Source organism: Lepidochelys kempii, chromosome 15 (assembly GCF_965140285.1).
Source record: "Lepidochelys kempii isolate rLepKem1 chromosome 15, rLepKem1.hap1, whole genome shotgun sequence".
In the NCBI taxonomy this organism is placed as follows: domain Eukaryota; kingdom Metazoa; phylum Chordata; order Testudines; family Cheloniidae; genus Lepidochelys; species Lepidochelys kempii.
This window is the reverse complement of record NC_136394.1, coordinates 33,133,425-33,158,251: the sequence shown is the minus strand read 5'-3', so window position 1 is coordinate 33,158,251 and position 24,827 is coordinate 33,133,425. Positions and strand designations below refer to the sequence as shown.

The window sequence follows — 24,827 nt, the reverse complement described above, 5'->3', positions numbered from 1 at the left end:
TAGTCTCTAAGATGCCACAAGTACTCCTTTTCTTTTTTTGTTTCTGTTGCATTTATAGTTACATTTTTCTTTATATAAACCTTGGTCGTTTACTTGTTAAGGGCTCCTTGATTATGGGGTATGTACAAAGAAGAACTCAGTGGACTATATCTCCCATGATGTACCAAGAGGTGAGACCATGTTGCATTGTGAAAGATGTAGTCTAACCAGGGAGCCCAACCACACAGGAGAATGGGAGCCTTAGGCACCTGAACTATAACTCCCATGAGATGTACTGTGGCAGCATTTCAGAATAAATTTGTTTTAGTTTGGGGCCAAAATGTTAAATTTTTTGTTTTTTCGTCAAATACATCAAAATTTCCCATGGAAGATTTCAAGTTAAGGAATTCTTTTTCCATTTTTGTTGAAATTTTCTGCAGGAGATTTTTTTTTTTCTGATGAGCTCTGCTATTTACATTGTAGCCACCTTAAAATTATTAGGATGGAGCAAATGTATGTTGTGTTTTCATAGGTACATTGCTGCAAAAGTCCATTTATAAACAGTATTACTGCTTGTTCTCTCTGACACTTCATTTCTCTTTAAATAGGATCCAGCTTTTAATGTTAATACAGAAATTGAGATTTTGAAGAAAATAAATCATGTGAGTATAGTCTTAAAATCTGATTTATCTTTTAATGTATATTCTGATTTTCTTGCTTGCTCATCTTCTTTTGAGGTTTCTATAGTCTGGTAACTAATGCTTCAGTTACAGTTAGGAGAAACAGCTTCTTAATTTTAATTTTCTCTTTTCCTGATTGGGTAGCAATGGTCACTTATTTTGCCTATTGTAGATAAGGTTACAAAGCACTTTCTGTTCTACCCCATATCTTTATATGCTTGTTGTAACTATTCCAAAACTTGCATCTTTGAAATTGAAATTTGGATTGAAATTTTCTTTACTTGGTCTCTGTTTGAACCACTGATCAGAAAATAAGACTTTCCTTGATACATCTTTCTGTGAATATTGCTAGATGGCCAAGCTTGCTGACCTAGCTTTGGCCTTGACCAAATCTCCACAGAACCACGTGGTTGAAACTGCTTCGGCTCAGAGACCCTAATCCATGGTAGTCAATTTTTTCTTGTCAAGGTCCATACTCCAGAGGAAATAATACCCCCCCCCCAAAAAAAAAATTGATAAGTAAATAACATTTTGGGGTCTATTCAAAAACGTCTGGTGGTCCAGATTAGGCCCATGGTGCACCTATTGACTATCCTTGTCTAGTCAATCAGAACATCCAGTGTGGGAATCTTCAGATCTGAGTTAATTCGATAACATTGTTTGAAACTTTCCATTGACTTAAATAATAAACCCCACAAAAGTAGTACACTTCCAAATATCTTAGACACACCATCAATGTGAAATTGAGTAAATTTAATGGAAAAAAATTAGGTCTTATTCCTGCTCCTGAATTCCTTTGGCAATTTTAGTGGATTTACTAAATTTTACCCTTTTTCCTGTTTTTTTTTTTAAATATTCTCTCTCCCTTTTGCTGTATGTCAACCCTCCACAAAAGGGGAACTCAAGTACAGTGGAATAGTATAAATGATTAGACAGAATGCATTGGCAGAGCTGTGTGGGAACTCATCATAAGAATAACAAGGGGGTTTCAGATTGTGATTGAGGTTCATCGAGAGAAATGTTTTGGGGGAAAACTTCCATGGCACATGTCTGCACTAAGCAGTCAACTTGTCACATTAGTCTCACTACAATTAATATAAAATTCACTTGCATTTTTTTAAAAAGAGAAACCTATATCAGCATAGTGTCCTGCCACGTATACTTTGGATTGTGCACCATTCTGAAATTATTTTCTTGGGTAATATTTTCTTGTAATATTAGTTTTCATAAAATGATTGTGTCGTTTTATTGTTTCCTTCCTCTTTTGCTAGCCCTGCTTAATCAAGATAAAAAACTTCTTTGATGCAGAAGATTATTATATTGTTTTGGAATTGTAAGTAATTTGCATTCAATTTGTTCCAGAGTAAATGTTTTACTGCCATAAATAAAATAATATAATTTTAATAACTTGAACCTGACTTTGTGATGATCTCAGATGCTGTCGAAACCCTTGGTAAAACTGGGTGTTAGGATAGACAGGAAAGTCATTCTTTTGGAGCTGCAGAGGCACTCCACTTCGGCAGGATTCTCTGCCCTGTCATCCTGATCAATTGCAGCTGATGTGGTGGATCAGATAAGTAGAGAGAGTCTCAAAAAGAGCACAAACCTGGATTATTGAGAACTTTATTGTTCGAGGTCTGCTTCTTAACCTGGATCTGGAACTTGTTGGGGAGCCAGAGAAGGTAAGTGGGTGGCCAGATGGTGAGCCAGTTGCAGCTTCTGCATGGCCTTCATTGTCAGTCCCAGGTAGTACAATCTGAAGATGATGAGAGCATGGATTGCTGTAGCTGCAGGTTTGTGTGATAAGAAGGGTGAAGTCTCCTGGCTACCCAAAGGGGATAGAAGGTGTTCCAAGGCTTTGTGCTACATTGACAAGCAATGGCCAGATGGTCTTTTAGGACATGAACTTCCTTGTAATAGTGCTTCTGCTTTCCTATTAACATCACCTCCATCTTTTCTGGATTTAGTTTCAGCTAGCTCAAGACCATTTATTTTTACTGTGCAGGTCATGTTTAAGAATTTATACACGTGTGCCCAATGAATGCGTTTCAGAAAATGAATATACTTTACTTTTCATTGGGGTCTTTTCTTTTAGAGAAGCTTTTCAGTCTCAGGCTTTCCCAGTGAGGTCTAACTTCTGAAACCAGTATATTGAATCTCTTTCTGTATTTCTGTTTCAGGATGGAAGGAGGAGAGTTATATGACAGAGTGTCGAGATCAACGAAGATGAAAGAAGCTACCTGCAAGCTCTATTTTTATCAGATGTTGTTGGCTGTAAAGGTAAATATTTCTGAATGTGTATAAAGAAAAATATGATTTTTCTCTGACTGTGCAATCAGTGCATCCGATGAAGTGAGTTGCAGCTCACGAAAGCTTATGCTCAAATAAATTTGTTAGTCTCTAAGTGCCACAAGTCCTATTTTTCTTTACTTCTATCATTTGTGCTTGCATGTATTTTTACAGCAGTAAATGGAATCTTCTCCTTATACATAGAGATTTAGGCCAGCGTTCCTTTAGCTGCTACGGTAACCAACCTGGAAAGGATCCATTCTCTTCCACAGGCGTTTTAATCTGGCCCTCAAGTTCCCACTGGGGAGCGGGATCTGGTGCTTGCCCCACTCTGGCGCTTCAGCCAGTGAGCAGGGTCGGGGGCTGTTCCACGCAGCTCCCGGAAGCAGCGGTATGGCCCCCCTCAGGCTCCTTCGCGTAGAGGTAGCCGGGGGACTCCTCTCTGCACGCCGCCCCCACCCCAAGCACCGTCAGACCCACCCCCAGAAACCTCCCCCAGCTGCAGGAAGCTCAGCATCCTCTCCTGCTTCTGGCCCCCATTACTCCTCAGCTGCGGAGGGAGGGGTCACTGTATGGGGGGACTGCTCCCCCGTCCACCCAACCGCTGTGCATCTGGACCTCCCATACCCAGACACCCCGGCCAGGGCTCACCCTATACACCCAGATATCCCCCCTAGCCATCCAAACCCCCTCCTCACTGAACCTCAACCCCTGCATCTGGAGCTCCCCTGCCTCCGGACCCCAACCCCTGCAGCCACCCCACCCCACACTGAACTCCCTGCACTCAAAACCCCACCCTGATGAGCCCCACCCCCTGCACCACCCTGAGTCCCCATCCTCAGACCCCCACACCACTGACCCCCAACTAGCTGCAACCCAGACTCCCACCAAGCCCCACTCTCCCAGCACCAGAACCCCCTGTTGAGACACCCAGACCCCTCCACTGAGCCCCAACCATATTCACCTGGAAGCCCCTGCAAAGTCCCATTGCCCCTGCTCCTGGAACCCCCCAAATGAGCCTCTGTGCATCCAGATCCCGCCCCCCCAACACCTGAGACTCCCCCACTGAGCTGCCTGCACCCAGATTGTCTCCCACAGAATCCTCTCACTCCACACCTGGATCTTCCCCCCCACTGAGCCCCTTCACACTTGGATCCTTCCTGGTTGAGTCTGCCTGCCCCACATGTGGTGCTCCTGGCACAGAGGGGCAGGGCCCCAGGGTATTTCTTGGGCAGGTCCAGGCCTTGTGCTGTATCAGGGTCGAGTATATCCTCATCACTCAATCTGTGTACCAGGGGTGGAGGGTGAGGAGGCTGCAGGGTGATCTCCCACCTGCATACAGCCAGTGGCCAGTGCTCCCCACTGCCATGCTGGAGCCTCTGCATTTATTTATTGACAAATAAAGCTTGCAGAATATTGCAGGCTTTTAAAATATGTGCAGAACTTTTAATTTTTTGGTGCAGAATGCCCTCAGGAGTAACAGACTGGACCCCGTCTCGGTCTGGACTCACCCCTGCCTTTCCCTTCAGGTTGGTTTCTTTGTCCCCTAGGAGAGTCTGGAATGCCTTCCCTCCCAGCCTTAAATAGAATTTACATAAGGCAGTTCCTAAACTTGACCACCTCCTCCTGCCAGTGGAAAATTACTAGAAGTCAGATATAGTCTTGTTGTTCCTTCCTAGTGGACCATCAAATCTGATGGCCTGTCGTCTGGTGGATGTCTTCCCAATATATACCCAGTTGTAATTGTTACGCAGTCCATATTGCTAACTTTAGATACAGAAATGATGCATGCATACAAATCGGATAATCACATTCAGTATATCATAACCTAAAGTACAAACAATTATGTCATATCCATATCATAATAATATTTCCATAAAGAATATGGAGTATAATGTCACATCCCCACTATATAAATTGTTCCAACACCACTGTGTAGTGGTGTTTGCCTTGGCAAACTAAGGCAGGGAAATGTACTTAATTTAAGAGGGTTTGAACACAGAAAAAGAGATTGGATCTTAATATCAAAAAAGAGATTGAGGACCAAAATTCCTTCGTATTATCATGAAGAATCTCTTTTGATAATGACAGGTTTCAGAGTAACAGCCGTGTTAGTCTGTATTCGCAAAAAGAAAAGGAGTACTTGTGGCACCTTAGAGACTAACCAATTTATTTGAGCATGAGCTTTCGTGAGCTACAGCTCACTTCATCGGATGCATCCGATGAAGTGAGCTGTAGCTCACGAAAGCTCATGCTCAAATAAATTGGTTAGTCTCTAAGGTGCCACAAGTACTCCTTTTCTTTTTGTTTTGATAATGTGGCATATGGATGATGAACTGCAGGGAAGGCACAGCTTTCCTGTTCTACATAGTCTACCTGTGGAGATTAGAAGCTGCTGTGTAGCATCTGACAAATATTTTAAATCTTTTTTCAGAGTAGCAGCCGTGTTAGTCTGTATTCGCAAAAAGAAAAGGAGTACTTGTGGCACCTTAGAGACTAACACATTTATTTGAGCATAAGCATAAGCTTTTCCATCGGATGCATTCAGTGGAAAATACAGTGGGGAGATTTATATACATAGAGAACATGAAACAATGGGTGTTACCATACGCACTGTAACCAGAGCGATCACTTAAGGTGAGCTATTACCAGCAGGAGAGCGGCGGGGAAAAAACCTTTTGTAGTGATAATCAAGGTGGGCCATTTCCAGCAGTTGACAAGAACGTGGAATAACACTCTGCTTCTCTTACGTATGTCAGTAGTCTTAATCATGGAGTCATGACCAACAACAACATTCTTGTCAGCTGCTGGAAATGGCCTACCTTGATTATCACTACAAAAGGTGTCTCCCCCCCACTCTCCTGCTGGTAATAGCTCACCTTAAGTGATCTCTCTCATTACAGTGTGTATGGTAACACCCATTGTTTCATGTTCTCTATGTATATAAATCTCCCCACTGTATTTTCCACTGAATGCATCCGATGAAGTGAGCTGTAGCTCACGAAAGCTTATGCTCAAATAAATTTGTTAGTCTCTAAGGTGCCATAAGTACTCCTTTTCTTTTTAAATCTTTTTGTGAACCATATAGCTTCAAATACACACTTTTCAAATGAATCTGTTTGTTACTTGCATCATCATCATTGGAAAGACTTGGAAGTTCACATTTTAATGCATGCATTCTGTGTTCTGTGTGTGTGTTTGTTTGCATAGTATCTTCATGAAAATGGTATTATACATCGGGATCTAAAGCCAGAGAACGTGCTACTTTCATCTTCTGAAGAAACTTGTCTTATAAAGGTGAGGAAGAAACTTCTATCTCTGCATTTTTTTTTTTATTTTGATGTTCTTTATTCAAAACTTTGGAATGTTCTTCAGCAATTCTTCTCTAAATATTAAATTCCAACACACAAAAAAGTTAACATGGCATTAAGATTGCTGATGCGCATTCCTAAATAATAGAGGCTAAAAATACAGGAAATCTTGAGTTAAAGTTCTTTCACAAACTTTAGAGATCACTTCCTCTCTCCTGAATATTTCAATCAATATATACACAAAAGTATGAATAAGAATTTTCGCATTTAATATTTCACATAGTAATCAGTGGAATAACACTCTGCTTCACTTGCGTATGTCAGTAGTCTTAATCATGGAGTCATGACCAACATTACGGTAATTATCCATGCTGTTTGGTGTCTTGCTGTGTTTTTGCCTGAGAGACTTAAGTATTGAGTAGGTTTGGAGATTGAACCATTGCTGTACATGAAATAGTCTCTCCAGGGTAGCCATGAATCCATAGTGCTGCTACTTATGCTTTTCCTCCATCTGGGGATAAATACAATACTTCAAACTGGTGTTCAGTCCAACACTCTTTGCTAGCACTAAAACTCAAACCTCTCTGTCCCAACCCCCCCACAAAATGAGTCTCTTGTTCTGCTGAGTTTTCTGCTGAAGTCCTCTGCTGGGTAGAGCTTAGTACATAGTTGTGTACTGGCAAAATACCTTGGAAATTAGAGCCATAAATCTCTCTCCTGATACTTGCTAACTAGTATAGTGTATTCTAGTATGTGTTAAAATAAAAACTGACTTAGTGTTATTCTCATAAACAAGATTACAGATTTTGGACAATCCAAGATTCTTGGAGAATCATCACTAATGAGAACATTATGTGGTACTCCCACGTATCTCGCCCCTGAAGTTCTCAATTCACTTGGGACAGCTGGGTATAGCCGTGCTGTGGACTGCTGGAGTTTAGGAGTTATTCTTTTCGTATGGTAAGAAACTTCATGGCTGGCAGTTCAGTTGAACAGTCATACATGGGTGGAGGTCTTAGGCCTTTATTTATGTACGTTTGCTAATGAGTGTGTGTGTCCCATTTTCAATACTGGAACAGATGTTGTGAAATGCATATTCGCATTAAGGTGGATAGAAAGTTGGCTAGATTGTTGGGCTCAACGGGTAGTGATCAATGGCTCCATGCCTAGTTGGCAGCCGGTATCAAGTGGAGTGCCCCAAGGGTCGGTTTTGTTCAATATCTTCATAAATGATCTGGAGGATGGTGTGGATTGCACCCTCAGCAAGTTTGCAGATGACACTAAACTGGGAGGAGAGGTATATACACTGGATAGGATACAGAGGGCCCTAGACAAATTAGAGGATTGGGCCAAAAGAAATCTGATGTGGTTCAACAAGGACAAGCGCAGAGTCCTGCACTTAGGACGGAAGAATCCCATGCATCGCTACAGACTAGGGACCGAATGGCTAGGCAGCAGTTCTGCAGAAAAGGACCTAGGGGTTACAGTGGATGAGAAGCTGGATATGAGTCAACAGTGTGCCCTTGTTGCCAAGAAGGCCAATGGCATTTTGAGATGTATAAGTAGGGGCATTGCCAGCAGATCGAGGGACGTGATCGTTCCCCTCTATTCGACATTGTTGAGGCCTCATCTGGAGTACTGTGTCCAGTTTTGGGCCCCACATTACACGAAGGATGTGGTAAAATTGGAGAGAGTCCAGCGGAGGGCAACAAAAATGATTAGGGGACTGGAACACATGACTTTTGAGGAGAGGCTGAGGGAACTGGGATTGTTTAGTCTGTGGAAGAGAAGAATGAGGGGGGATTTGATAGCTGCTTTCAACTACCTGAAAGAGGGTTCCAAAGAGGATGGCTCTAGACTGTTCTCAGCGGTAGCAGATGACAGAACAAGGAGTAATGGTCTCGAGTTGCAGTGGGGGAGGTTTTTCAGTAGCAGGGTGGTGAAGCACTGGAATGCGTTACCTAGGGAGGTGGTGGAAAATCCTTCCTTTGAGGTTTTTAAGGTCTGGCTTGACAAAGTCCTGGCTGGGATGATTTAGTTGGGGATTGGTCCTGCTTTGAGCAGGGGGTTGGACTAGATGACCTTCTGAGGTCCCTTCCAACCCTGATATTCTATGATTCTACAACAGTCAGTCTTTCAACTGCTGTAGCAAAAGCTGCATTATCCATTATATTTGTTTCTCTTTTATTTAGCCTGTGTGGATATCCACCATTCAATGAACAAAATACTCAGCTATGTCTGAAAGATCAAATTACCCGTGGAGAATATACATTTATTCCAAGAGAATGGAAGCATGTGTCAGATATGGGTATGTTTACATTACAATGGCTGTAGAAGTATTTTGCTGAACCTCTAAAGTTTCTGCTGTGCCTTAATTGGTATCTTTGGGTGCGTCTACATTTCAGCTAGGAGGTGTGAATCCCAGTTCTCAGAGACACCTGCACTAGCTCTGCTTCAGCTAGTGCACTAAAAATAGTAGCATTGCTGAAGTAGCACCAGCATTGGCTTGGGCTTGTTGCCCAAGTATGTACCCAGGGATCTGCGCTTGCTGATCAATTAAGGTGGGTAGCCTTAATTGATAAGAGCCCACCTTAATTGATTAGTCTCGTAAGAGTTGGTATGGCAACACCCATTTTTTCTTGTTCTTTGTCTGTCTATCTTCCTACTGTATTTTCCACTGCATGCATCCGATGAAGTGGGTTTTAGCCCACGAAAGCTTATGCCCAAATAAATTTGTTAGTCTCTAAGGGTATGTCTACACTATGAAATTAGGTCAACTTTATAGAAGTTGGTTTTTTAGAAATCGTTTTTATATCGTTGATTGTGTGTGTCCCCACACAAAATGCTCTAAGTGCATTAAGTGCATTAACTCGGCAGAGTGCTTCCACAGTACTGAGGCTAGCGTCGACTTCTGGAGCGTTGCACTGTGGGTAGCTATCCCACAGTTCCCGCAGTCTCTGCCGCCCATTGGAATTCTGGGTTGAGATCCCAATGCCTAATGGGGCGAAAACATTGTCATGGATGGTTCTGGGTACGTGTCGTCAGGCCCACCCTCCCTCCTGCCCTCTGTGAAAGCAATGGCAGACAATTGTTTCCCGCCTTTTTTCCTGGGTTACCTGTGCAGACACCATACCACGGGAAACGTGGAGCCCGCTCAGCTCACTGTCACCATACGTCTCCTGGGTATTGGCGGATGCGGTACTGCATTGCTATGCAACAGCAGCTCATTGCCTTGTGGCAGCAGACGGTGCAATAGGCCTGATAACCATCGTCGTCATGTCCTAGGTGCTCTTGGCCACCTCGGTGAGGTCGGTCAGGAGCGCCTGGGGAGACATGGGCACAGGGACCTAAATAGAAAGAGTCGACCAGGTCATTCTTTTAGTCCTGCTGTCAGTCGTATTATACCGTCTTCTGCTGAGCAGCCAGGAGATGGGGATGACTAGCAGTCCTGCTGCACCGTCTACTGCCAGCCTAAGATGTAAAAAATAGATGGAGTGGATCAAAACAAGAAATAGATGAGATTTGTTTTGTATTAATTTGCTCCTCCCTCACTCCCTCCCTCCATGAAATCAACGACCGACAGTCGTTTCAGTGAGGTCTGTCGGGGCACCTTGAAAAGTTTAATGGAGATTCAGTCCTGCCTGGAGGGGGAGGGATAGCTCAGTGGGTTGAGCATTGGCATTTTGAGTTCAATCATTGAGGGGGCCATTCTGTGTGACAGTTGTTTTTGTTTCTCCTTGATGTAAAGCCACCCCCTTTATTGATTTTAATTCCCTGTAAGCCAAACCTGTAAGCCATGTCGTCAGTTTCCCCTCCCTCCGTCAGAGCAATGGCAGACAACCGTTCTGTGCCTTTTTTCCATGCAGACGCCATACCACGGCAAGCATGGAGCCCGCTTAGATCACTTCGGCAGTTATGAGCACATTAAACACCACGTGCATTATTCAGCAGTATCTGTAGCACCAGAACCTGCCAAAGCGAAACCGGGCGAATAGGTGATGTCAGCGCAGTAACGAGAGTGATGAGGACATGGACACAGACTTCTGTCAAAGAACGGGCCTTGGCAATGTGGGCATCATGGTGCTAACGGGGCAGGTTCATGCCGTGGAACGCCGATTCTGGGCTTGGGAAACAAGCACAGACTGGTGGGACCACATAGTGTTGCAGGTCTGGGACGATTCCCAGTGGCTGCGAAACTTTCGCATGCATAAGGGCACTTTCATGGAACTTTGTGACTTGCTTTCCCCTGCCCTGAAGCGCAAGAATACCAAGATGAGAGCAGCCCTCACAGTTGAGAAGCGAGTGGTAATAGCCCTGTGGAAGGTTGCAATGCCAGACAGCTACCGGTCAGTTGGGAATCAATTTGGAGTGGGCAAATCTACTGTGGGGGCTGCTGTGATGCAAGTAGCCAACGCAATCAAAGATCTGCTGATATCAAGGGTAGTGAGTCTGGGAAATGTGCAGGTCATAGTGGATGACTTTGCTGCAATGGGATTCCCTAACTGTGGTGGGGCCATAGACGGTACCCATATCCCTATCTTGGCACCGGAGCACCAAGGCAGCGAGTACATAAACCGCAAGGGGTACTTTTCAGTGGTGCTGCAATCACTGGTGGATCACAAGGGACGTTTCACCAACATCAACGTGGGATGGCCGGGAAAGGTACATGACGCTCACATCTTCAGGAATTCTGGTGTGTTTCAAAAGCTGCAGGAAGGGAGTTTCTTCCCAGACCAGAAAATAACCGTTGGGGAGGTTGAAATGCCTATAGCTATCCTTGGGGACCCAGCCTACCCCTTAATGCCATGGCTCATGAAGTCATACACAGGCAGCCTGGACAGTAGTCAGGAGCTGTTCAACTATAGGCTGAGCAAGTGCAAAATGGTGGTAGAATGTGCATTTGAGTGTTTAAAAGCGCGCTGGCGCAGTTTACTGACTGGCTTAGACCTCAGCGAAACCAATATTCCCATTGTTATTACTGCTTGCTGTGCGCTCCACAATATCTGTGAGAGTAAGGGAGAGATGTTTATGGCGGGGTGGGAGGTTGAGTCAAATTCCCTGGCCGCTGGTTACGCGCAGCCAGACACCAGGGCGGTTAGAAGAGCACAGGAGGGCGTGATGCTCATCAGAGAAGCTTTGAAAACTATTTTCATGACTGGACAGGCTACAGTGTGAAAGTTCTGTTTGTTTCTCCTTGATGAAACACCTCCCCCCCACCCCTTGGTTCACTCTACTTCCCTGTAAGCTAAGTACCCTCCCCTCCCCCCTTCGATCACCGCTTGCAGAGGCAATAAAGTCATTGTTGCTTCACATTCATGCATTCTTTATTAATTCATCACACAAATAGGGGGATAACTGCCAAGGTAGCCCGAGAGGGGTGGGGGAGGAGGGAAGGACAAGGCCACACTGCACTTTAAAACTTAAAAGCTTAAAAAAATTAAAACATTGAATGCCAGCCTTCTGTTCCTTGGGCAATCCTCTGGGGTGGAGTGGCTGGGTGGCCAGAGGCTCCCCCACTGCATTCTTGGGCATCTGGGTGAGGAGGCTATGGAACTTGGGAAGGAGGGCGGTTGGTTACACAGGGGCTGTAGCGGCGGTCTGTGCTCCTGCTGCCTTGCCTGCAGCTCAACCATACGCTGGAGTATATTAGTTTGATCCTCCAGCAGCCTCAGCATTGAATCCTGTCTCCTCTCATCACGCTGCTGCCACCTAACATCTTCAGCCCGCCACCTCTCCTCGCGTTCATGTTGTGCTTCCTGCACTCTGACATTGTCTGCCTCCACTCATTGTGCTGTGCTCTGTCAGTGTGGGAGGACAGCATGAGGTCAGAGAACATTTAATCGCAACTGCGTCTTTTTCGCCTTCTAATCTTCGCTAGCCTCTGGGAAGGAGAAGATACAGTGATCCTTGAAACACATGCAGCTGGTGGAAGGAAAAAAAGGGACAGTGGTATTTAAAAAGACACATTTTATAGAACAATGGGTACACTCTTTCATGGTAAACCTTGCTGTTAACATTACATACATAGCACATATGCTTTCGTTACAAGGTTGCATTTTGCCTCCCCGCACTGCGTGGCTAACCCCTCCCCCCGCCACATGGCTAACAGTGGGGAACAACAGAGGAACGAGCACCTCTGAATGTCCCCTTAATAAAAGCACCCTATTTCAACCAGGTGACCATGAATGATATCACTCTCCTGAGGATTACACAGAGAGAGAAAGAACGGATGTTGTTTGAATGCCAGCAAACATACTCTGCAATGCTTTTTTCTGCAATGATTCCCGATTACGTGCTACTTGCCTGGTGTGGTAAAGTGTCCTACCATGGTGGATGGAATAAGGCTGCCCTCCCCAGAAACCTTTTGCAAAGGCTTTGGGAGTACATCCGGGAGAGCTTTATGGAGATGTCAGTGGAGGATTTCCGCTCCATCCCCAGATACGTTAACAGACTTTTCCACTAGCTGTACTGGCCGTGAATGTTAGGGTAAATTAATCATTAAACATGCTTGCTTTTAAACCATGTATATTATTTAAAAAGGTACACTCACCAGAGGTCCCTTCTCCGCCTGGTGGGTCCGGGAGGCAGCTTTGGGTGGGTTTGGGGAGTACTGGGTCCAGGTCCAGGGTGAGAAACAGTTCCTGGCTGTCGGGAAAACCGGTTTCTCTGCTTGCTTGCTGTGAGCTATCTTCAGCCTCCTCCTCCTCATCTTCCTCATCCCCAAAACCTGCTTCCGTGTTGCCTCCCACTCCATTGACGGAGTCAAAGCACAGGGTTGGAGTAGTGGTGGCTGCACCCCCTAAAATGGCACGTAGGTAATCATAGAAGCGTCATGTTTGAGGCTCTGACCTGGAGCGGCTGTTTGCCTCTCCGGTTTTTTGGTAGGCTTGCCTCAGCTCCTTAAGCTTCACGCGGCACTGCTTCGGGTCTCTGTTATGGCCTCTATCCTTCATGCCCTGGGAGATTTTTACAGATGTTTTGGCATTTCGAAAACTGGAATGGAGTTCTGATAGCACGGATTCGTCTCCCCCTACAGAGATCAGATCCCGTACCTCCTGTTCGGTCCATGCTGGAGCTCTTTTGCAATTCTGGGACTCCATCATGGTCACCTCGGTTGATGAGCTCCGCATGGCCACCTCTGCTGATGAGCTGTGCAGTCACCTGCAGCTTACCACGCTGGCCAAACAGGAAATGAGATTCAAAAGTTCCCGGGCCTTTTCCTGTCTACCTGGCCAGTGTATCTGAGTTGAGAGCGCTGTCCAGAGTGGTCACAATGGAGCACTCTGGAATAGCTCCTGGAGGCCAATACCATCAAATTGCGTCCACAGTACCCCAAATTTGACCCGGCAAGGCCGATTTCAGCGCTAATCCCCTTGTTGGGGGTGGAGTAAAGAAATCGATTTTAAGGGCCCTTTACGTTAAAAAAAGGGCTTCATCTTATGGACAGATGCAGGGTTAAATCGATTTAACGCTGCTAAATTTGACCTCAACTCCTATTGTTGACCAGGCCTAAAGTGCCACAAGTACGCCTCGTTCTTTGTACTCAGAACAGTCTTTTAACAGTGAATGTGTGAAATAGCTTACAAAGCAGGAAGTGTTTACTTGTTAATGGAAGAAAACACTTTTGCTAACCCTGAACTTCCAGGCTCTAAAGTGAAATATTTGGATTTATTTTATTAATGTACATCACAATCCTTTGTACTGCCTTAAACACATTGGATAATTTATTTTAAAGTTATGGAGTCATTAGATTATTGGCGTTATGCCAATCACCTTATTTTATTGTTTTAGCTTTGGATCTTGTGAAGAAGCTGTTAGTAGTGGATCCAAATAAACGTCTTACAACAGAAAAAGCCTTAGAACATCCCTGGCTTCAGGTATGTGTTGAATCATGTATTTAAAGTACAGTACAGCAACGACATTCTGGGAGGGGTACTGCCTATTTGTTATTGTGTGACATATATAAGACTTCATTCACAAGGAACATTATGGCTAGTTAAACTAGCTGTATAAGGTGGCTTAGAACAGTCTCTCTCATGGCTTAAAAGCTCGCTCTTAATGAAAATGCAACAATTGTTCAGTGGTTTGACTTTTCAAGACATTACCAATGTCTGAAGAGGAGTGAGCCAGCAGTTGTCCAGCAGGAGAGTATGCTCCACCCCTCAGACCGTGGAGTAGGGCAGGGGAAGGGTAACTGCTAAGGTCATTAGAGGACCTGTGCAACATGTCAGATCCTTGCTTGAATGGAGCACACAGTGTGGAAGGGGTTCCTTTTGTGACTTCATTGTCATAAGACCAACTATGGTGCTTGGAATTGGAAAATTCCTACTCTGCATTCTTCTGGGTTCACTCACTATTCTGTACCTCGCAGTCCTGTCAATCTCCTGGAGTGGATTAACTGGGTACAGATTTACATTTTAGGTTTTAGTTCTGTGCAGTTTATTTAAACACTGCGTGGTGGGTTCTAAAAACCAGTGATGATGGACATAATGGGAAAGGAGGCAATAAATTACAAGGGATAAAAAATAAGTGGGAGTGGCATTATAGACGAGATGAGAATTTGAGACGTTTCAAAGTGTAGTCAATTGAATCTCTTAAAATTCTGGTTGTATTCCTCCTCTGGGGAGGGCTCTGATTGCCACACTGTAATTTTAGTGAGACTGACAGGCACACTGGTCAGAAAAGAGTTTATAAGAATATCACAGCTGAAAAATGGTGCTTTGGGTTAATGGTCATAATGGGACAGTGAATTCATACACTATCTTTGCCAAGACACAAATACCAAGCCATTTTTTAATTGACAGATGTGGTCTGGGGTGTTGTCCTGGAAAAGCAATGTTTTGGCCAAAAGGAAATCTGACAAATTATTCAGCATTTAATGGACCATACACATTTGCATCACTGCAGATTTCTTTGGTGTTAGTTTGGAAACAGAGTTTTGTATGCAGGATTTTAATCTTGGCTCACTTCACAACTAGCAGGGGAAAGCTGCTTTCATCTGACAAAAATATAGGGGGCAGGAATACTTTACGTTAAAATGGGACTGCTATGGTTTCTACCCTCCACCCACCGAAATCCAAATGTCAGTCAATCCCTATTTTTAGAAATATTTCCTTACATGGCTGGCTGCCATCTTATACGAGTTGTTTGCAGGTGATGTACCCCTGGCTGCTCTGAAGGCCAGCATCCCAAATGTTCAGTTCTAGATGTCAGGCCACTTGAACACCACCAGAGGAGCCGCTTGAGCTCCTGTAACTGTGTGCAGTGAGGAGCTGATGGCCCTCCACTCTCTCTGCCATTGTCTGTAAGTATTGTTTTTAAAAACTAGCATAGAAGCAGCACGATGGATGCATGCATCAGATATACAGATGATGTCTATCAGGCCACAAGAGTTTGAAATGTCTTAGTATTTTTAGCTCCTTAGAGAAATGTTCAGCTATTAATAATAATTCAACCCCTCTGTCCAAATTTTCATTTCTGAACACTACATTTTTTAACCAGTAAGACCGCCAATGTAGGGTTGAAATATTTCTCCTGATGTTTAACCTAAAATTAACCGGTTTTTTTTTTTTTTTTTTTTAAACTCCAGTGGTCTACTCAAGACATGGAGCAGAGAGAGCAGCATTCAAGATAGGTTTTATAGTGTCCACTGTTTTTACCTGGGCTCTATTAGGCTTTGTATTCTAGTTTCAAGAAACTAATATTAACAAAATGGATATTAAGCAAGAGATTTCCAAAAGTTCAAATGGCAGTTAGCTACTATTTGTGTCTCTGAAAATCTTACTCTAAAATGCACGGTGACCTATTCTGTATCAGTTTTTCGTGGGTGATCCAGGTTTGATATGAATAAGGCCCATATGCTCCACAATTTTACATGGTCAAAGCTGATTAAATGATGCTGCAGGCCCAGTTTTAGCTCAGCTAGTACTAGTTGAGTATTCTGTGATCCATTGAGGAATGAAAAGATGGGAGAATAGCAATAATATTTTGTTCTTACTTGTGATGCACACAGTAACCAGCTGACCAAAATTCATCATTCTGCTGGTACAGAGACCACAGGATTCTATGGAGGATTGTGCAGACAAATTCACTGAACAGTTACTGTTGCAGTCCTCACAGAATGTTGTCCTTAGAAATTTGTTTGTGTGTGTGCGTGCACTAGCCCATGTCTTCCTGGAAGTGATGGACACAAGTGTTGCCTAAGGAGTAAAGAGCTCCCAAAGGACTAGCCACATATTTGACCTAATATCTGGGTCTGCTCTGAGTATACTGTGTCTGTTATTTGCAAAGCTTATGTTGCATGGTTTAGGTGTATTCTTTAGGTGTATTTAGGTGTATTCTTATCACTTGGCCAGTTATAGAGGTATAAAAGAAAGAATCAAAATCACTGTCTGCCGGTGTAAGGTCGTTCTCTTACTGTGGCCGTCTGAGGCCCTGTTCTTAGGCTAAGGCCTTTGGCAAGACAGCAGAGGCAGCCATAAGCTGGGAAGCAGCTGGTCACGTCCTCACATTCCAAACTAGTCACATTGAAAGAAGGTGCTATTGGGCTGTTAGGAATACAATCCTGTCCTGATAATGCCTATCGCCTCCAGAGAAAGGGAAGTGCCTAGAAGATGTAAAAGGAAACTTAGTTTGATAGCATCCTGTCTGGCAAGAACTCACTTATCAATAGCTGGGATGTGAAATCCTCATTTCTGTGTTTGTTCTATCACTGGTTTCAGAGTAACAGCTGTGTTAGTCTGTATTTGCAAAAGGAAAAGGAGTACTTGTGGCACCTTAGAGACTAACCAATTTATTTGAGCATAAGCTTTCGTGATGCATCCGGTGAAGTGAGCTGTAGCTCATGAAAGCTTATGCTCAAATAAATTGGTTAGTCTCTAAGGTGCCACAAGTACTCCTTTTCTTTTTGTTCTGTCACTGTCTTCCCCATTTCCCTATTGTTTGTCTGTATAATGTCTGTCTGGTTCTGTGATTGTTTCTGTCTGCTGTATATTTAATTTTGCTGGGTATAAACTAATTAAGGTAGTTGGGATATAATTGGTTAAATAATCATGTTACAATATGTTAGGATTCGTTAGTTAAATTTCAGGAAAATGATGGGTTAAGGTATAGCTAAGCAGAACTCAAGTTTTACTATATAGTCTGCAGTCAATCAGGAAGTGTGTGGGTGGGTGGGGGGGAAATGGGGACAGGGAATGGGGGTGGGAAATTGGAATCATGTTTTGCTAAGGGGTGGGGAATGGGAACAGGGACACAGGTAAGGCTCTGTGGTGTCAGAGCTGGGAAGGGGGACACTAAGGAAAGAAACTGGAATCATGCTTGCTGGAAGTTCACCCCAATAAACATCGAATTGTTTGCGCCTTTGGACTTCGAGTATTGTTGCTCTCTGTTCATGCGAGAAGGACCAGGGAAGTAAGTGGGTGAAGGAATAAGCCCCCTAACACCATCCACAGAGTAATTCGTCTCATTATCGGAGATCTGCTTTTCAGATGCTTGTGGAGTTGTCTTGTAGTAGTTTGAGTCATAACTACAAGGTGGGAATTAAACCAGGGGTTCTCAAATTCATTTGTAGTCTGGATCATATGTTACTAGAGAGATTGCCTGGTTGGACACCACCCCTCACATTAATGACTGTGGACCACCTCTCTTTCCATTTGCCATTGCAAGGTATATCTATGCAGCTACAGCAATAGCTTCCCTGGCAAATAACACTTAGACATTACTTGATGTGTTTTTATTTTTTTAATGTGTGGAGTGCCCTGTCCTCTTTTGGGAAAAGTTAATCATGTTATTTGTGCTGCTTTTTTAAATATAATCTCCCATCAGTTCTGTTTCTTTCTCTCCTTCTGCTCGTACTATATTTCCACTTGTGCAAGTCTCCCCATTTCCATTGCATGTGTTTCCCAGCCATTTGCTTCCTTTCTCTGTCTGTTGACTGGTTCCTCTTTCCTCCCCTCTTCCTCTTATGCAGCAAACCCTGGCCTAGTAGAAGCAGCAAGATTGGCTTCTTCTCCTTGCTTCCAGCCACTTTTACAGGCAGTGAGGAACCTGGATACCTGTAGCAGGAGCTGAGAACCAGGAGAACAGTATCCTGTGACCAATCAGCCTGTCCACAGACCACCACCATATGCTTCGTGGTTCACAGTTTGAGAATTACCCTATGAGCAAATTGTGTCTCCAGTGGGGGATTGGGTAGGCAGAATCCTATACCCCGTATTACTTAATGTGTGTGTGTATATATATGGTGCATCGCGGCTAGATGGTTTCTAAATATAAGGCAGAGTGTCATAAGCAAGTTTCCTTTGTGGCTTGCTTGTTCAGGGGATTTGTTGGAAGCACTGAGTCAGGTTAAGAACTTTCTTAGCTCTTGACAACACTCTTTCCATGGCATCCCCCTGTGTCAGACTTAGTACAAAACTGTATTTTCCCATTATGCTATGACCACCTTACAATGGCATCATGTGCCCTTTGTAGGTATGGGACTTGTTCACTGTAATTCCCTTTTAGCAAGCTGTTTTCCTTATCCTTTGCAGCTTGTTTAAAATGCAACAGTGTATTTGAGCTGCTGTGATCATATTGCATGTGCCTTGACTTTTGTATATTGGTTCTCTATAAAGTCATTGGCCTTGAGTTTTCAGTCTTGATTTTTAAAGCTTTTAATGGTGTAGGTTCATTAGCAGCTTCCATATCTTCATTCTGACTGACATCTCTGTCCAAACACCACATGCCTTTGCTGTAGTGGCCTCTAGGGTATGACCTTTGCCTCTCAACCCCTCTTTCCCAACTTCTAAATGACACTAAAAAAAAAATCCCTAAAAATGCATGGTCACTCCTTGTTAACCCCCCACCCTTTTTTTAACCTTCCTTCTCTTTGTTCATTCATCACTGACTCTGCTTACTCCATTCCCTTTGTTCTTAAAGTCTTAGGCAGCTTTCAGAGTGTCTGATTTTATTGTTCTTTGGTGCCCCAGTCACTTCTGTGTGGTGTATGATGAATCAGTAAATATGTTATAGCTGAAACATATAAATAATTACAGGTTTCAGAGTAGCAGCTGTGTTAGTCTGTATTCGCAAAAAGAAAAGGAGTACTTGTGGCACCTTAGAGACTAACAAATTTATTTGAGCATAAGCTTTCCTGAGCTACAGTTCACTTCATCGGATGCATTCTGATGAAGTGAGCTGTAACTCACGAAAGCTTATGCTCAGATAAATTTGTTAGTCTCTAAGGTGCCACAAGTACTCTTTTTCTTTTTATATAAATAATTGTAAGACTTGGTATATTTTCCTGCACCCTTCATAAAGAATGTTACTTTTGAAAGCGCCCTTCAAAGTGAAGCTTTTAATTCCCTCTCCCACCATCACAGGCTGAAGAGGGTTGAATGGAGTCTCTCAGTACCTTTCCTAACTAACTTTTGTAGGAATTACTACTAAGTGTGCAGCCTCTTCAGCATTCCCAGCCCCAGCGAGACTGGTCCTGGGAACCTAATTTGAGGAACACATGGTAGTGCAGTGCCCTAACCACTGGACTCACCGAACCAGCCATATCTTAGACTTTTTTTCCCCAAACATTCCATGTAACTAAATGTTTATAATTCTTCACAGGATGAAAATATGAAGAGCACATTTCAAGAGCTACTCTCACAAACAAGAGTCTCTATGCATCCACCACAGACATCAAGACTGGTATGTTTTTTGCTTTGTTGTTTTTTAGTTTGCATTTAAAACATGCTGAGTAGGTGTTTTAAATGCCCTGCTCCAGCTGAAGCCCCAAGCCTTGGCAGGCACCCCGCTGCCTCCTCCCCTCCCACCGATTTTTGCCAAGGTTTGCTGGCCCTGCTAGGTCACCTGGTGCTGCCAGGTCCCCTTCCTGCCTGGCAGCTACTGGCGCTGGCAAGCTGGGAGCTGTGGCATGGGAAGAGGGAGTGGCCACAGCTGGGAGCTACAGGGAGAGCCACTGCTTTTGCTGATGCATCTCCCTGAGGAGCTAAAGCAGTGGAAGCTCCCTGCAGCTGTTTGCTGCTGTCTCTCCATGTGGAGCTAACACCTGGGAGCTACAGGGAGGGGCTGCTGAGGGTAAGAGGGGGTGGGTGTCTGGGGGGCATGACTCAAGCTGTTGGGGAGGGGGAGTGAGAATCTTTAAACTGTACCCCCCCACTCTCAGCAGGCACCAGTCATCTCTGGCAGAAGCTCCTAGCCCCACCACCCTGCCTCAGGGTAGAAGCCCCGAGCCTCCCTCCCTCTCCCCCCAGTCTGGAAGGTGGAGAATGGGGGTGTGTGGGGGCTCCGTGAACCTCACTTCAACTGTAAAAGAGCTGCATGTGGCTCGCAAGCTGGCTTGAAAAGTCTCTCTGGTAACTTCCAAAAAATTGGAAGATCCTCAGTCCATCGTTCAATATCTTCCTTTTAGTTGTAAAACCACAGTCCAGAGAATCAGAGCAGAAAAGAGGCAAAATGGAGTCATCTCAGGGATCTTTTCTACCCTTTGCCATGTGCCTGGAAATTTTCTGTTTAAAACAAAGTTCACAGCTCAGTTTGTGGAAAGTTACTGGCACAAAATGGAGTCCAGGATCATATGAGCATATCATCTGTTGTTACATGGCTTGATGACTCTCAGGGGCAGCCATTGCTCATATCCGTGCTGAGGTGTCCACAGGAAGATCTTCCTGGGTATAATGAGTTTCTTCTGTGGCCCATTATGAGAGCTAAGTGTATTTAATGGGCCACCAAACTTGAATAGTCCGTTCACAATGTGCTGGCTAAACTGGATGTAAACTACCTTGTGGGTGTTACCCCAGGAACAAACACATTTGAGATACAGATATATAGCCTATGTGCATAGGTTCAGATACAGTGATGATACATGGATTTAAACAGATAACTTTATTTGGAAAATCATAACTTTTCCATTGACACCTTACAAGATATACTTCGTACAAAATCTGTTGCAATTGTCTAACAGTGGCAATAAATATCATTGATATAAATGGTCATATTTCAATCATGCAGCATCACAGTAGGAATAAAATGAAATTTTATAAGCAGAGAAATTGAGATTAGAAAGAAATCCATTTATAGTAGTAAAAATTGATTTTGAATATTTATCCTGCAGAAACTTATAATTTCAAGCTAGTGTGGCAGGGAGGGATAGCTCAGTGGTTTAAGCATTGGCCTGCTAAACCAGGGGTTGTGAGTTCAATCCTTGAGGGGGCCATTTAGGGATTTGGGGCAAAAATTGGGGATTGGTCCTGCTTTGAGCAGGGGGTTGGACTAGATGATCTCCTGAGGTCCCTTCCAACCCTGATATTCTATGATTACACGCCTGCCTGCTCTGTGCTGGTTAGCTCTGTCAGTTACTATACCTTTTACCAGTAGAATCAGTAGGTATCATCAAAGCACTTAAGTATGTGGTTAATTCTAAGTGCATAAATTGTCCCAGTAGACTTCAATAGGACTATTCTTGTGCTTAAGATGAACCATATGCTTGAGTATATTTGATCATCATAGCTTTAAAGACCCAGATACTTAATATCCTAGGAAGAACTGATATTAACTGAAGGCTGGAGATTGTGTGTAGGGTTGTCACTGTAAGATAGTAAGAAGGAAAGATAAGAGTAAGATTGGGGAGCTGGGTGCTTCCTTGTATTTTATTTTACTTTTTTGAGGGGAAAAAATGGAGAGAGAGAAGGGATTAAGAGCAGCTGTCTGATAGGTTTCAGAGTAGCAGCCGTGTTAGTCTGTATCCGCAAAAAGAAAAGGAGTACTTGTGGCACCTTAGAGACTAACAAATTTATTTGAGCATAAGCTTTCGTGAGCTACAGCTCACTTCATCAGATGCGTCCACATGCATCCAATGAAGTGAGCTGTAGCTCACAAAAGCTTATGCTCAAATAAATTTGTTAGTCTCTAAGGTGCCACAAGTACTTTTTGTCTGATGTTAGAGGATCATATATGCTTGCTGATTGGGGAGGCCATTGCCAGTTCCCACTGTCTTGCGGATAACGTAAGGATCATCCCGTCCTTAAAACAGGTAGCTATTTCTGCATCATTGCTGTAAATAAATCCAGCTCAGATGCCTTGTTTGTAATCAGAACTTTTAATATGTTCTTAAATTGTTTATCACATTTAGTTTAAGTCTGAAAGAAATTATTTGTTGCGGTTCCTTGATCAGATTTTTTGTGCATCATCCCTCAGAGTGTTCATCTGGTTGGTGTCAGTCCAGGAAAAATTGACACATGAGGGGGCTTTGATGTAACCAGGACAAATAAAACTGACAACAAATGTGAGTTTACTAAATGACAGATGATCAAGAAAGAGAGAGAACTAGTCATATTAATTTTATGGAGTGACAGGCAACCTGATAAATGGTTTTAAGGATTGGTAATGGTGAGAGTGCAGATGATGATGACTGAATCTTTTTCCATGGTTGATTGTGTTTTTGCTCTCAGTTGTCATATGGGAGGCAGCAAAGAGAGTTTTCTTAAACATCTTGAACTCACAGTAGGCATGATAGTTGGGCTCTGCCTCCATTCTGAACATATATTAAAATTAAAGGTGTTAGGTATTTGTGTTTGACTTGCATAGACATGCTCCTGCCTCTTTCTTTTAGCCAACCACAACCAGAAAACGTCCCCATGAAAAGGAAGAGGAATCTGGCTCTTCTAAGCATGCTGTTCCTTCGACATCATTTCAGGAAAAAAAGTGAAGGAAAGTAAACTTACTTGAATTGCTGTTTTTGTCTATCGATTATACAGATTTTTATAAGAAATGTTTTTCTCTTAATAATGGAATAATTGTTCTGTACTAATAATTGATAAATAAAAATAACTTTGTAAGAATGGAGTGACTCACTGAATTGGACAACAGCTTGTGGGGATTCCCATACATACAAGGTAAAATACCAAGCAAACTACCACCTGCCCTCAAACTTCTTTCTGGGGCAAAGTTATCAAGAGGGTGATGGCAGGCCAACTCCATAAGCAATGGGACCCTCCCTGGTAGTTTGGACCTCTGCCATTCTGGTTTCATAGTGCTGGAATGGCACAGAGATGGTATTCACAACACTAATGGATTACCTCAGGGCTCAGAAGTGAAATATACTTGCTAATGTTGCTGGACTTTCTCAACCATTGACACCATTTCATCATAAGGAAATGCCCTATGGGAACCCATAACAGGAATTTGCTTCAAGGTGATTCAGTCATTCAAATGATTCCAGAGCATGTGATGAACAGCTGATCCTCTTCCCCCACAGGCCATTACCTGAAATGTACCACAGGTATCAAACTTTATTTTGCACTTATATGAAGCTACTGATAGAGACTGAGATGGTATTGGCTTCAGAAACAATTAGATGGTAAATTCTGGGTGACAGAGTCCATGGCTTTCTGTTTCTGTAAACTGCCTAGTATGCTTTCAGCTGCTGTAAAAACAAATGATGCTATCAATATATGGTTGGCATCTAGTTCTGTCTCCTTCTCAACAAATGTTTACATTATTTACCTTAGAAAGGGGATGAATAAGAAGGGACATTATAAGAGTATATAAAATATTTAATATCTAGAGAAGTAGGTAATGAGAAGTTCTTTGAGTGCTTGCTCATGTCCATTCCATGTTAGATGTGCATGTGCTGCATGCACCATCACCAGAGATTTTTTCCTTCAGTGGTATCCGTGAGGCTGGCTCTCGCACCCTCTGGTGCTGTACGCTCAGGCACCAGTATAAGGGGCCTGGCTGGTCCCGCACCCCCTTGGCTCCTTCTCACCACCCAGGACGGTTGATGAAACAACTTATCTTGCTTTGGCAAGGTGATCATTCAGTGGTTTTTCCTGTTGTTTTCTAGTTTAGTTACATTCAGTTTTAATTTCTAGTAGTAGTGTACGTAGTGTAGATATTTTTAATTTATATAACTAGACCCCCTCTCTTAGCTTAGAGGGGTTCCTTTCACCCTTGGGGCGGGACATACCCCAGTCTCTGGACGTCAAACCTTGTGCCTCCTGTGCCAAGCCTATGCTGCTGAGAGACCCACACTCCAGCTGTCCGAAGTGCCCGGGAGAAGCTCACGTATAAGAGCGTTGCCAAATCTTCGGCAACTACAAGCCCTTGTACAAAAAAGGACAGGGAGGCTAGACTAAGAGCTGTCCTAATGGAAGCTGCTCTTAGGTCGGCATCAGAGTCAAGCCGGTCGGACTCAGCACTGAGCACCTCCACTTTGGTGCGAATCTCCCCTCAGGCACTGTGTTTCTTGGTACTGGAGAGGGGGAACAGTACGAAGAAAGAAACACAAGAAATAAGGGTCAGAGAGGGGGCACTCCCCAGTACCAAGGAAGGACAAACAAGGGGAATACAGCAGAGTACAACCTGTGTTGGACCACTCCTCCATTCCTGTTCTGCTAGTGCCACCTTTGACTCCTCCCTGCTTGCAGGTGCTGATAAGTCTACTGCAGGACCATCCTCCAACTCTGGGAAGACATCATGGAACGAGTAGGATCGCATTGCCTTCCACCCTGGAGGCCTTTGCAGCTGCCAGGGACCTGATGACATTCCTGGTTCCTCCGACCCAATGGGACAA

At 43.7% G+C, this 24,827-nt stretch overlaps 1 protein-coding gene across 12 annotated transcripts in view; it reads left to right on the top strand.

Annotated features, from left to right (window-relative positions):
* The window catches only part of CHEK2 (checkpoint kinase 2), a 59,618-nt gene extending 36,553 nt beyond the window's left edge, over positions 1-23,065 (top strand). For 6 of the 12 annotated variants that reach the window (XM_073312688.1, XM_073312695.2, XM_073312696.2 and 3 more), the window contains 9 exons: positions 588-641; positions 1,931-1,992; positions 2,840-2,939; positions 6,159-6,245; positions 7,056-7,219; positions 8,452-8,567; positions 14,051-14,136; positions 19,862-19,942; positions 22,866-23,065. In XM_073312688.1, coding sequence (XP_073168789.1) covers positions 588-641; positions 1,931-1,992; positions 2,840-2,939; positions 6,159-6,245; positions 7,056-7,219; positions 8,452-8,567; positions 14,051-14,136; positions 19,862-19,942; positions 22,866-22,961 — 846 coding nt within the window. In that variant the 3' untranslated portion in view covers positions 22,962-23,065. Of the gene's footprint in view, positions 1-587; positions 642-1,930; positions 1,993-2,839; positions 2,940-6,158; positions 6,246-7,055; positions 7,220-8,451; positions 8,568-10,125; positions 10,283-14,050; positions 14,137-15,412; positions 15,564-15,848; positions 17,017-18,230; positions 18,389-19,861; positions 19,943-22,450; positions 22,539-22,865 lie in introns of those variants that run through there. The other 6 variants (XM_073312691.2, XR_012155044.2, XR_012155043.2 and 3 more) reach the window with 6 other exon arrangements.
* Positions 23,066-24,827: the final 1,762 nt, after the last annotated feature.